The sequence below is a fragment of the Vipera ursinii genome (genome assembly GCF_947247035.1).
Source record: "Vipera ursinii genome assembly, contig: SUPER_Z_unloc_1, whole genome shotgun sequence".
In the NCBI taxonomy this organism is placed as follows: Eukaryota; Metazoa; Chordata; class Lepidosauria; order Squamata; family Viperidae; genus Vipera; species Vipera ursinii.
Window position 1 is genome coordinate 764,790 of NW_028148449.1, and position 12,500 is coordinate 777,289.

Consider the following 12,500-nt stretch of genomic DNA (forward strand, 5'->3'; position numbering starts at 1 on the left):
TGCCTCCAACCCCCTCCCCCCAAAAGCTGCCCCTCCCTCTCTTGGGAAGCAGGACCCCCGCCTCAAATCCCCCCAAAATCTGCCCCTCCCTCCCTCAAATCCCCCCCAAAACTGCCCTTTCTCTTTGAAGCAGGACCCCCTCCTCAAATCCCCCCAAAATCTGCCCCTCCCTGCCTCAAATCCCCCCCCCAAAACTGCCCTTTCTCTTTGAAGCAGGACCCCCTCCTCAAATCCCCCCAAAATCTGCCCCTCCCTCCCTGCCTCAAACCCCCCTCAAAAACTGCCCTTTCTCTCTTGGGAAGCAGGACCCCCTCCTCAAATCCTCCCCCCAAACTGCCCCTCCCTCTCTTGAGAAGCAGGACCCCCTCCTCAAATCCCTCCCCAAAATCTGCCCCTCCCTCCCTCAAATCCCCCCCAAAATCTGCCCCTCCTCTCTTGGGAAGCAGGACCCCCTCCTCAAATCCCCCCAAAATCTGCCCCTCCCTCCCTGCCTGCCTCCAACCCCCTCCCCCCAAAAGCTGCCCCTCCCTCTCTTGGGAAGCAGGACCCCCGCCTCAAATCCCCCCAAAATCTGCCCCTCCCTCCCTCAAATCCCCCCCCCAAAACTGCCCTTTCTCTTTGAAGCAGGACCCCCTCCTCAAATCCCCCCAAAATCTGCCCCTCCCTGCCTCAAATCCCCCCCCCAAAACTGCCCTTTCTCTTTTAAGCAGGACCCCCTCCTCAAATCCCCCCAAAATCTGCCCCTCCCTCCCTCCCTCCCTGCCTCAAAAACTGCCCTTCCTCTCTTGGGAAGCAGGACCCCCTCCTCAAATCCCCCCCAAAATCTGCCCCTCCCTCCCTCCCTCAAATCCCCCCCAAAAATCTGCCCCTCCCTCCCTCTCTTGAGAAGCAGGACCCCCTCCTCAAATCCTCCCCCCAAACTGCCCCTCCCTCCCTCCCTCCTTCAAATCCCCCCAAAAAATCTGCCCCTCCCTCCCTCTCTTGAGAAGCAGGACCCCCTCCTCAAATCCTCCCCCCAATCTGCCCCTCCCTCCCTCCCTGCCTGCCTCCAACCCCCTCCCCAAAAAACTGCCCCTCCCTCTCTTGGGAAGCAGGACCCCCGCCTCAAATCCCCCCAAAATCTGCCCCTCCCTCCCTCAAATCCCCCCCCCAAAACTGCCCTTTCTCTTTGAAGCAGGACCCCCTCCTCAAATCCCCCCAAAATCTGCCCCTCCCTGCCTCAAATCCCCCCAAAACTGCCTTTTCTCTTTTAAGCAGGACCCCCTCCTCAAATCCCCCCAAAATCTGCCCCTCCCTCCCTCCCTGCCTCAAAAACTGCCCTTCCTCTCTTGGGAAGCAGGACCCCCCTCCTCAAATCCCCCCCAAAATCTGCCCCTCCCTCCCTCCCTCCTTCAAATCCCCCCCAAAAAATCTGCCCCCCCCTCTCTCTTGAGAAGCAGGACCCCCTCCTCAAATCCCCCCAAAATCTGCCCCTCCCTCCCTCCCTGCCTGCCTCCAACCCCCTCCCCAAAAAACTGCCCCTCCCTCTCTTGGGAAGCAGGACCCCCGCCTCAAATCCCCCCAAAATCTGCCCCTCCCTCCCTCAAATCCCCCCCCCAAAACTGCCCTTTCTCTTTGAAGCAGGACCCCCTCCTCAAATCCCCCCAAAATCTGCCCCTCCCTGCCTCAAATCCCCCCCAAAACTGCCTTTTCTCTTTTAAGCAGGACCCCCTCCTCAAATCCCCCCAAAATCTGCCCCTCCCTCCCTCCCTGCCTCAAAAACTGCCCTTCCTCTCTTGGGAAGCAGGACCCCCTCCTCAAATCCCCCCCAAAATCTGCCCCTCCCTCCCTCCCTCCTTCAAATCCCCCCAAAAAATCTGCCCCCCCTCTCTCTTGAGAAGCAGGACCCCCTCCTCAAATCCCCCCAAAATCTGCCCCTCCCTCCCTCCCTGCCTGCCTCCAACCCCCTCCCCAAAAAACTGCCCCTCCCTCTCTTGGGAAGCAGGACCCCCGCCTCAAATCCCCCCAAAATCTGCCCCTCCCTCCCTCAAATCCCCCCCCCAAAACTGCCCTTTCTCTTTGAAGCAGGACCCCCTCCTCAAATCCCCCCAAAATCTGCCCCTCCCTGCCTCAAATCCCCCCCAAAACTGCCTTTTCTCTTTTAAGCAGGACCCCCTCCTCAAATCCCCCCAAAATCTGCCCCTCCCTCCCTCCCTCAAATCCCCCAAAAAATCTGCCCCTCCCTCCCTCCCTCAAATCCCCCCAAAAATCTGCCCCTCCCTCCCTCTCTTGAGAAGCAGGACCCCCTCCTCAAATCCTCCCCCCAAACTGCCCCTCCCTCCCTCCCTCCTTCAAATCCCCCCAAAATCTGCCCCTCCCTCCCTGCCTGCCTCCAACTCCCTCCCCAAAAAGCTGCCCCTCCTTCTCTTGAGGAGCAGGACCCCCGCCTCAAATCCTCCCCTCCCCCCCCAAAAAAAGCTGCCCCTCCCTCCCTCCCTCGGGCAGCAGGACCCCCTCCCCTCCCTCCCTCCTCCCTCCCCCGCCCGCCAGGCCCGAAGCCCCCCCCCTCACCCCTCCGGCTTCGGCGTCGGAGTAGGCCCAGCCGGGGCCTTGGCCTTCCTCCCCTCCCTCCCTCCCTCCCTCCCGCCACGTGTGAGTCTCTCGCCCTCCCCCACCCGGCCGCGGAGCCCCCCCCCTCCCTCCTTTCCCCCCCCTCCCTCCTTTCCCCCCCCCCCTCAGACGCTCACCAGGCCGCGCCGTGACCCCTTGACCCGGCGGGCGGGGTCGCCATAGCAACAGAACGGCGACGGCTCCGCGGGCCCCGTGGCGGAGGCGCGGCGCGTCACCCACGCGTCATCGGCGCCAGGGCGGTGACCTCACCGCGCTCTGACGTCACGCGCCTCCTCCCTCCCTCCCTCCCGCCGCGCGCGCCTGCGCAGAGCCTCTCCGGGGGGGGGACGGGGCGAGGCTTGCTTGCTTGCTTTCTCTCTCTCTCTCTCTCTCTCTCGATTTTTTTTTTTTTGGTCTCCCAGTTATTATTGTTGTTTGCTCATCCGAAGACCCGGATGAAAGGAAGCGGAAGCGGACGCGGCCGAGGACGCTGGGCCGACGCGTTTCCGAGCGCGCTTTTGCTCGGCGCGCCGCGACGTGACGTCCGCCCCCGCGCGGCCTGACGGGAAAGAGAGTTCTGGGTCGGTGGGCAGCCACTGCACAAATAAACACACACACACACACACACACACAAAGACAAACCACGCAAGTCGCTGAGGGAAATCTCGCGAGATAGGAGCACTTTTCCGCCCGCCCTCTCTCTCTCTCTCCCTCCCTTCTTTTAACCCCCCCTTTCTCTCGCGCGGCTCTCTGGGAAGGGTAGTTCCTCGCTCGAAGGCCGCAGGCTTCCTACGCGAGGCTTTCCCCAAATCTAGGCCTCTCAGAAGGCAAGGCCTCGTTGGTTCCCGCTGGGCCGGATCCGCCGCCATCCTAGCGGGGAAGCATGGGCTCTGTAATCCAAAGGCTGCGCCGGGGATCTGAACTCTGCCCTGTTGGGCCAGATTTCTCAACCTCGGATCTTTTTCAGATGGGCGGGGGCTCGTCGACTCCCAGAATCCCCCAGCTGCGTCGGGGTGGGTGGGGAATTCTGGGAGCGGAAAATCCGTGCTTGCCCATTGTGGGAGTTGGAAGCCCACTCGCTCCGGCTGAGGGATTGTGGGAGCCGCAATCTACCCACACCCGCTGGGGGATTCTGGGAGTCAAAAAAAATCTACCCACGCCGGCTGGGGGATTCTGGGAACCCAGAACTACTGCTAAGCTTGTAAGCCGCCCTGAGTCTTCGGAGAAGGGCGGGATATAAATGGAATTAAAATAAAAAATAAGTCCAGTCGACTTCCGAGAGCTGGGGATTCTGGGAATTAAAGGCCACCCACACCTGCTGGGGGATTCTGGGAGTCAAAAATCTACATAGGGTTTCCTGCCCCAACAGGGGGTTGGATTAGATGACCTCCAAGGTCCCTTCCAACCGTATCATCATCATCATCATTCTTCACAACAGCTGGGGGATTCTGGGAATCGAACTCAAGTCCAGTCGAAGTCCAAGAGCTGGGGATTCTGGGAATTGAAGGCCACCCACACCTCCTGGGGGATTCAGGAAGTCAAAAATCTACATAGGGTTTCCTGCCCGAGCAGGGGGTTTGATTAGATGACCTCCAAGGTCCCTTCCAACCGTATTATTATTTTTATTTTTATTATTTTTATTATTATATTATTATTATTATTATTATTATTATTATTATTATTATTATTATTATTATTATTATTATTATTATTATTATTCACACCAGCTGGGGGGATTCTGGGAATCTAACTCAAGTCCAGTCGAAGTCCGAGAGCTGGGGATTCTGGGAATTAAAGGCCACCCACACCTGCTGGGGGATTCTGGAAGTCAAAAATCTACATAGGGTTTCTTGCCCGAGCAGGGGTTGGATTAGATGACCTCCGAGGTCCTTTCCAACCGTATTATTATTATTATTATTATTATTATTATTATTATTATTATTATTATTATTATTATTATTATTATTCACACCAGCTGGGGGATTCTGGGAATCGAACTCAAGTCCAGTCGAAGTCCAAGAGCTGGGGATTCTGGGAATTAAAGGCCACCCACACCTGCTGTGGGATTCTAGGAGTTGGAAGTCCACCCATGCCGGCTGGGGATTCTGGGAGTTGAAGTCCACTCACTCCGGCTTGTGGGAGCCGCAATCTACCCACACCTGCTGGGGGATTCTGGGAGTCGGAACGCCCACCACCGGCGGCTGGGGGACTGGGAACCGAACTCAAGCCCGGGTGAAGTCCACCAGCTGGGGATGCTGGGAGTCGAAATCCAGCCATGCCAGCTAGGGAATTCTGGGAGTCAAAGTCAAGTCGGGTTTTTCCCTCCTCCCCCCCCTTTGCCGGCTGGGGCATTCTGGGAATTGAAGTTGAGTAGAAGTCCACCAACTGGAGATTCTGGGGGTTAAAAATCCACCGGTGCCGGCTGGGGAATTATGGGAATCGAACTCCCCATTGGCAACTGGGGGATTCTGTCTGTCAAAGCCCATTCAGACCAGCCGGGGGATTCTGGGAATTGATGTCTTTTCTTAAAGCCTTGGGAATTGAGAAATATCCATCCGTCTCTGTTATTCTCTGATTCTATGAAGTTCTCCTGCTCCAGTAGGGGGCTGGACTAGATGACCTCTAGAGTCCCGTCTCTTGTCATTCTGTGATTGTGTGAAGTTCTCTTGCTCGGGCAGGGGGTTGGACTAGATGATCTCCGAGGTTCCTTCCGACTCTTGTCATTCTGTGATTCCGTCAGGTTGTCCTGCTCGAGAAGAGGGTTGGACTAGCTGACCTCCAGGGTGCCTTCTGACTTTGGCATTCTCTGATTCTATAAGGATGCCCTGCTCCAGCAGTGGGTTGGACTAGGTTCTCCTGCTGGAGCAGCGGGCTGGACTAGATGACCTCGAGGGTCCCTTCCAACTCTGATTCTGTCAAGTTCTCTTGCTCAAGCAGGGGGTTGGACTAGATGACCTCTGAGGTACCTTCCAACTCTTGTCATTCTGTGATTCTGTCAAGTTATCCTGCTGGAGCAGCGGGCTGGACTAGAGGACCTCCAGAGTCCCTTCCAACTCTTGTATATTCTATGATTCAGTCACGTTCTCCTGCTTGAGCAGGGGGTTGGACTAGATGACCTCCGAAGTCCCTTCCAACTTTTGTCATTCTATGATTCGGTCACGTTCTCCTGCTTGAGCAGGGGGCTGGACTAGAGGACCTCCAGAGTCCCTTCCAACTCTGTGATTCTGTGAAGTTCTCCTGCTTGAGCAGGGGGATGGACTAGATGAACTCCAGGGTCCCTTCCAACTCTTGTCGTTCCGTGATTCTATATAAGGATGTCCTGGTCCAGCAGCGGGTTGGACTAGACGACCTCCAGGGTCCCTTCCGAGTCTTGAGTCTGTCCCGTTGTCCTGCCGGAGCAGCGGGCTGGACTAGACAACCTCCAGGGCTCCCTTCCGACTCTGAGTCTGTAATGTTCTGCTGCTGGAGCAGCGGGCTGGACTAGATGACCTCCAGGGCTCCCTTCCGACTCTGTGATTCTGTGAAGTTCTCCTGCTGGAGCAGCGGGCTGGACTAGATGACCTCTAGAGTCCCTTCCGACTCTTGTCATTCCGTGATTCTATATAAGGATGTCTTTCTCTAGCAGCGGGCTGGACTAGACGACCTCCAGGGTTCCCTTCCGACTCTGAGTCTGTCCCGCTCTCCTGCTGGAGCAGCAGTCTGGACTAGATGACCTCTAGAGTCCCTTCCGACTCTTGTCATTCCGTGATTCTATATATGGTTGTCTTGCTCTAGCAGCGGGCTGGACTAGACAACCTCCAGGGGTCCCTTCTGGCTCTCGATTCTGTCCCGTTCTGCTTCCGGAACAGCGGGCTGGACTAGACGACCTCTAGGGCTCCCTTCCGACTCTGAGTCTGTCCCGTTCTCCTGCTGGAGCAGCGGGCTGGACTAGACAACCTCCAGGGATCCCTTCCGACTCTCAATTCTGTCCTGTTCTCCTGCCGGAGTAGCGGGCTAGACTAGACGACCTCTAGGATCCCTTCCGACTCTGAGTCTATAATGTTCTGCTGCCGGAGCAGCGGGCTGGACTAGACAACCTCCAGGGCTCCCATCCGACTTGGAGTCTGTAATGTTCTGCTGCCGGAGCAGCGGGCTGGACTAGACGACCTCCAGGGGTCCCTTCCGACTCGATTCCGTGCGTTCGCCTGCTGAAGCAGCGGGCTGGACTAGACGACCTCCACGGCTCCCTTCCGACTCAGAGTCTGTCCCATTCTTCTGCTGGAGCAGCGGGCTGGACTAGACGACCTCCAGGGCTCCCTTCCAACTCTGCGTCTGTCCTGTTTAGTGGGCTGGACTAGACGACCTCCAGGGGTCCCTTCCAACTCTGAGTCTGTCCCATTTTCCTGCCGGAGCAGCGGGCTGGACTAGACGACCTCCAGGACTCCCTTCCGACTCTGAGTCTGTAATGTTCTGCTGCTGGAGCAGCGGGCTGGACTAGACGACCTCCAGTGATCCCTTCCGACGCTCGATTCTGTCCCATTCTCCTGCTGGAGCAACGGGCTGGACTAGATGACCTCCAGGGCTCCCTTCCGACTCTGAGTCTGTCCCATTCTCCTGCTGGAGCAGCGGGCTGGACTAGACAACCTCCAGGGCTCCCTTCCAACTCTGCGTCTGTCCTGTTTAGCGGGCTGGACTAGACAACCTCCAGGGGTCCCTTCCGACTGTCCTGTTCTCCTGCTGGAGCAGCGGGCTGGACTAGATGACCTCCAGGGTCCCTTCCGACTCTGAGTCATTAATGTTCTGCTGCTGGAGCAGCGGGCTGGACTAGACGACCTCCAGGGTCCCTTCCGACTCTGAGTCTGTAATGTTCTGCTGCCGGAGCAGCGGACTGGACTAGACGACCTCCCGGGCTCCCTTCTGACTCTCGATTCTGTCCCGTTGTCCTGCTGGAGCAGCGGGCTGGACTAGACGACCTCCAGGGCTCCCTTCCAACTTTGAGTCTGTCCCGTTCAGCGGGCTGGACTAGATGACCTCCAGCGGTCCCTTCCGACTCTGAGTCTGTCCCGTTCTCCTGCTGGAGCAGCGGGCTGGACTAGACGACCTCCAGGGCTCCCTTCCGACTCTCGATTCCGTCCCGTTCTCCTGCTGGATCAGCGGGCTGGACTAGATGACCTCTAGAGTTCCTTCCGACTCTTGTCATTCCGTGATTCTATATAAAGGATGTCTTGCTCCAGCAGAGGGCTGTACTAGATGACCTCTAGGGTCCCTTCCGACTCTGAGTCTGTCCCATTCTCCTGCCGGAGCAGCGGCCTAGACTAGACGACCTCCAGGGTCCCTTCCGACTCTCAGTCTGTAATGTTCTGCTGCTGGAGCAGCGGGCTGGACTAGACGACCTCTAGAGTCCCTTCCGACTCTTGTCATTCCATGATTCTATATAAGGATGTCTTGCTCTAGCAGCGGGCTGGACTAGACAACCTCCAGGGCTCCCTTCTGACTCTGAGTCTGTAATGTTCTCCTGCCGGAGCAGCGGCCTGGACTAGACAACCTCCAGGGCTCCCTTCCGACTCTGAGTCTGTCCCGTTTTCCTGCTGCAGCAGCGGGCTGGACTAGAGGACCTCCAGGGTCCCTTCCGACTCTCGATTCTGTCCCGTTGTCATGCCGGAGCAGCGGGCTGGACTAGATGACCTCTAGAGTCCCTTCCAACTCTTGTCATTCCGTGATTCTATAGAAGGATGTCTTGCTCCAGCAGCGGGCTGTACTAGATGACCTCTAGGGTCCCTTCCGACTCTGAGTCTGTCCCATTCTCCTGCCGGAGCAGCGGCCTAGACTAGACGACCTCCAGGGTCCCTTCCGACTCTCAGTCTGTAATGTTCTGCTGCTGGAGCAGCGGGCTGGACTAGACGACCTCTAGAGTCCCTTCCGACTCTTGTCATTCCATGATTCTATATAAGGATGTCTTGCTCTAGCAGCGGGCTGGACTAGACAACCTCCAGGGCTCCCTTCTGACTCTGAGTCTGTAATGTTCTCCTGCCGGAGCAGCGGCCTGGACTAGACAACCTCCAGGGCTCCCTTCCGACTCTGAGTCTGTCCCGTTTTCCTGCTGCAGCAGCGGGCTGGACTAGAGGACCTCCAGGGTCCCTTCCGACTCTCGATTCTGTCCCGTTGTCATGCCGGAGCAGCGGGCTGGACTAGATGACCTCTAGAGTCCCTTCCAACTCTTGTCATTCCGTGATTCTATAGAAGGATGTCTTGCTCCAGCAGCGGGCTGTACTAGATGACCTCTAGGGTCCCTTCCGACTCTGAGTCTGTCCCATTCTCCTGCCGGAGCAGCGGCCTAGACTAGACGACCTCCAGGGTCCCTTCCGACTCTCAGTCTGTAATGTTCTGCTGCTGGAGCAGCGGGCTGGACTAGACGACCTCTAGAGTCCCTTCCGACTCTTGTCATTCCATGATTCTATATAAGGATGTCTTGCTCTAGCAGCGGGCTGGACTAGACAACCTCCAGGGCTCCCTTCTGACTCTGAGTCTGTAATGTTCTCCTGCCGGAGCAGCGGCCTGGACTAGACAACCTCCAGGGCTCCCTTCCGACTCTGAGTCTGTCCCGTTTTCCTGCTGCAGCAGCGGGCTGGACTAGAGGACCTCCAGGGTCCCTTCCGACTCTCGATTCTGTCCCGTTGTCATGCCGGAGCAGCGGGCTGGACTAGATGACCTCTAGAGTCCCTTCCAACTCTTGTCATTCCGTGATTCTATAGAAGGATGTCTTGCTCCAGCAGCGGGCTGTACTAGATGACCTCTAGGGTCCCTTCCGACTCTGAGTCTGTCCCATTCTCCTGCCGGAGCAGCGGGCTAGACTAGACGACCTCCAGGGTCCCTTCCGACTCTCAGTCTGTAATGTTCTGCTGCTGGAGCAGCGGGCTGGACTAGACGACCTCTAGAGTCCCTTCCGACTCTTGTCATTCCATGATTCTATATAAGGATGTCTTGCTCTAGCAGCGGGCTGGACTAGACAACCTCCAGGGCTCCCTTCTGACTCTGAGTCTGTAATGTTCTCCTGCCGGAGCAGCGGCCTGGACTAGAGGACCTCCAGGGTCCCTTCCGACTCTCGATTCTGTCCCGTTGTCATGCCGGAGCAGCGGGCTGGACTAGACGACCTCTAGAGTCCCTTCCGACTCTTGTCATTCCATGATTCTATATAAGGATGTCTTGCTCTAGCAGCGGGCTGGACTAGACAACCTCCAGGGCTCCCTTCTGACTCTGAGTCTGTAATGTTCTCCTGCCGGAGCAGCGGCCTGGACTAGACAACCTCCAGGGCTCCCTTCCGACTCTGAGTCTGTCCCGTTTTCCTGCTGCAGCAGCGGGCTGGACTAGAGGACCTCCAGGGTCCCTTCCGACTCTCGATTCTGTCCCGTTGTCATGCCGGAGCAGCGGGCTGGACTAGATGACCTCTAGAGTCCCTTCCAACTCTTGTCATTCCGTGATTCTATAGAAGGATGTCTTGCTCCAGCAGCGGGCTGGACTAGATGACCTCTAGGGTCCCTTCCGACTCTGAGTCTGTCCCATTCTCCTGCCGGAGCAGCGGGCTAGACTAGACGACCTCCAGGGTCCCTTCCGACTCTCAGTCTGTAATGTTCTGCTGCTGGAGCAGCGGGCTGGACTAGACGACCTCTAGAGTCCCTTCCGACTCTTGTCATTCCATGATTCTATATAAGGATGTCTTGCTCTAGCAGCGGGCTGGACTAGACAACCTCCAGGGCTCCCTTCTGACTCTGAGTCTGTAATGTTCTCCTGCCGGAGCAGCGGCCTGGACTAGACAACCTCCAGGGCTCCCTTCCGACTCTGAGTCTGTCCCGTTTTCCTGCTGCAGCAGCGGGCTGGACTAGAGGACCTCCAGGGTCCCTTCCGACTCTCGATTCTGTCCCGTTGTCATGCCGGAGCAGCGGGCTGGACTAGATGACCTCTAGAGTCCCTTCCAACTCTTGTCATTCCGTGATTCTATAGAAGGATGTCTTGCTCCAGCAGCGGGCTGTACTAGATGACCTCTAGGGTCCCTTCCGACTCTGAGTCTGTCCCATTCTCCTGCCGGAGCAGCGGCCTAGACTAGACGACCTCCAGGGTCCCTTCCGACTCTCAGTCTGTAATGTTCTGCTGCTGGAGCAGCGGGCTGGACTAGACGACCTCTAGAGTCCCTTCCGACTCTTGTCATTCCATGATTCTATATAAGGATGTCTTGCTCTAGCAGCGGGCTGGACTAGACAACCTCCAGGGCTCCCTTCTGACTCTGAGTCTGTAATGTTCTCCTGCCGGAGCAGCGGCCTGGACTAGACAACCTCCAGGGCTCCCTTCCGACTCTGAGTCTGTCCCGTTTTCCTGCTGCAGCAGCGGGCTGGACTAGAGGACCTCCAGGGTCCCTTCCGACTCTCGATTCTGTCCCGTTGTCATGCCGGAGCAGCGGGCTGGACTAGATGACCTCTAGAGTCCCTTCCAACTCTTGTCATTCCGTGATTCTATAGAAGGATGTCTTGCTCCAGCAGCGGGCTGTACTAGATGACCTCTAGGGTCCCTTCCGACTCTGAGTCTGTCCCATTCTCCTGCCGGAGCAGCGGGCTAGACTAGACGACCTCCAGGGTCCCTTCCGACTCTCAGTCTGTAATGTTCTGCTGCTGGAGCAGCGGGCTGGACTAGACGACCTCTAGAGTCCCTTCCGACTCTTGTCATTCCATGATTCTATATAAGGATGTCTTGCTCTAGCAGCGGGCTGGACTAGACAACCTCCAGGGCTCCCTTCTGACTCTGAGTCTGTAATGTTCTCCTGCCGGAGCAGCGGCCTGGACTAGAGGACCTCCAGGGTCCCTTCCGACTCTCGATTCTGTCCCGTTGTCATGCCGGAGCAGCGGGCTGGACTAGACGACCTCTAGAGTCCCTTCCGACTCTTGTCATTCCATGATTCTATATAAGGATGTCTTGCTCTAGCAGCGGGCTGGACTAGACAACCTCCAGGGCTCCCTTCTGACTCTGAGTCTGTAATGTTCTCCTGCCGGAGCAGCGGCCTGGACTAGACAACCTCCAGGGCTCCCTTCCGACTCTGAGTCTGTCCCGTTTTCCTGCTGCAGCAGCGGGCTGGACTAGAGGACCTCCAGGGTCCCTTCCGACTCTCGATTCTGTCCCGTTGTCATGCCGGAGCAGCGGGCTGGACTAGATGACCTCTAGAGTCCCTTCCAACTCTTGTCATTCCGTGATTCTATAGAAGGATGTCTTGCTCCAGCAGCGGGCTGGACTAGATGACCTCTAGGGTCCCTTCCGACTCTGAGTCTGTCCCATTCTCCTGCCGGAGCAGCGGGCTAGACTAGACGACCTCCAGGGTCCCTTCCGACTCTCAGTCTGTAATGTTCTGCTGCTGGAGCAGCGGGCTGGACTAGACGACCTCTAGAGTCCCTTCCGACTCTTGTCATTCCATGATTCTATATAAGGATGTCTTGCTCTAGCAGCGGGCTGGACTAGACGACCTCCCGGGGTCCCTTCCGCCTGGTGGGCGCGGCGGCCTGGACTTTGCCCCCTCCCCGCGGTAAACAAGGGCGGCCGTGGTCCCGCCTCCGCCGGCCGCTAGGCGGAGGAAGAGCCGCCTTGCGGGCCATAGACCGCCAGGGACGACGACGACCGCGACCATGTTCCGCTGCCGCCTGCTGCTCTGCCTCGCCGGGCTGCTAGTCCTGAGTGAGGCCGCCGGCCGGCTGCCCGCCCTGCAGGCGGCGCTGGACCAGGTGCTGGAGGATTTCCACGGGCGGAGCCTGGTCCAGGCGGCTTTCCTGGGGGAGACGGCCCGAGAATTGGTGGAGGTGCGTTTGCACGTGTGGATGTGTTTCGACACGCGTGGGAGGGGGCTGGAGGATTCCCACCGGGGAGGGGGAGGAACGGGAGGGGTGCGTGTGTGCGTG

The 12,500-nt window shown here is 57.7% G+C and overlaps 1 protein-coding gene and 1 long non-coding RNA gene across 2 annotated transcripts in view; one reads left to right on the top strand and one right to left on the bottom strand.

The window, feature by feature from the left end:
• Positions 1–12,500, bottom strand: part of LOC310650467 — a 376,544-nt gene that overhangs the window by 353,762 nt on the left and 10,282 nt on the right. The window lies entirely within an intron of this gene.
• RARRES2 (retinoic acid receptor responder 2) overlaps positions 12,156–12,500 on the top strand; it is an 8,467-nt gene continuing 8,122 nt past the window's right edge. Inside the window, exon 1 of the mRNA XM_083380017.1 lies at positions 12,156–12,401. Coding sequence (XP_083236143.1) covers positions 12,231–12,401 — 171 coding nt within the window. The 5' untranslated portion in view covers positions 12,156–12,230. The remainder of the gene's footprint in view (positions 12,402–12,500) is intronic.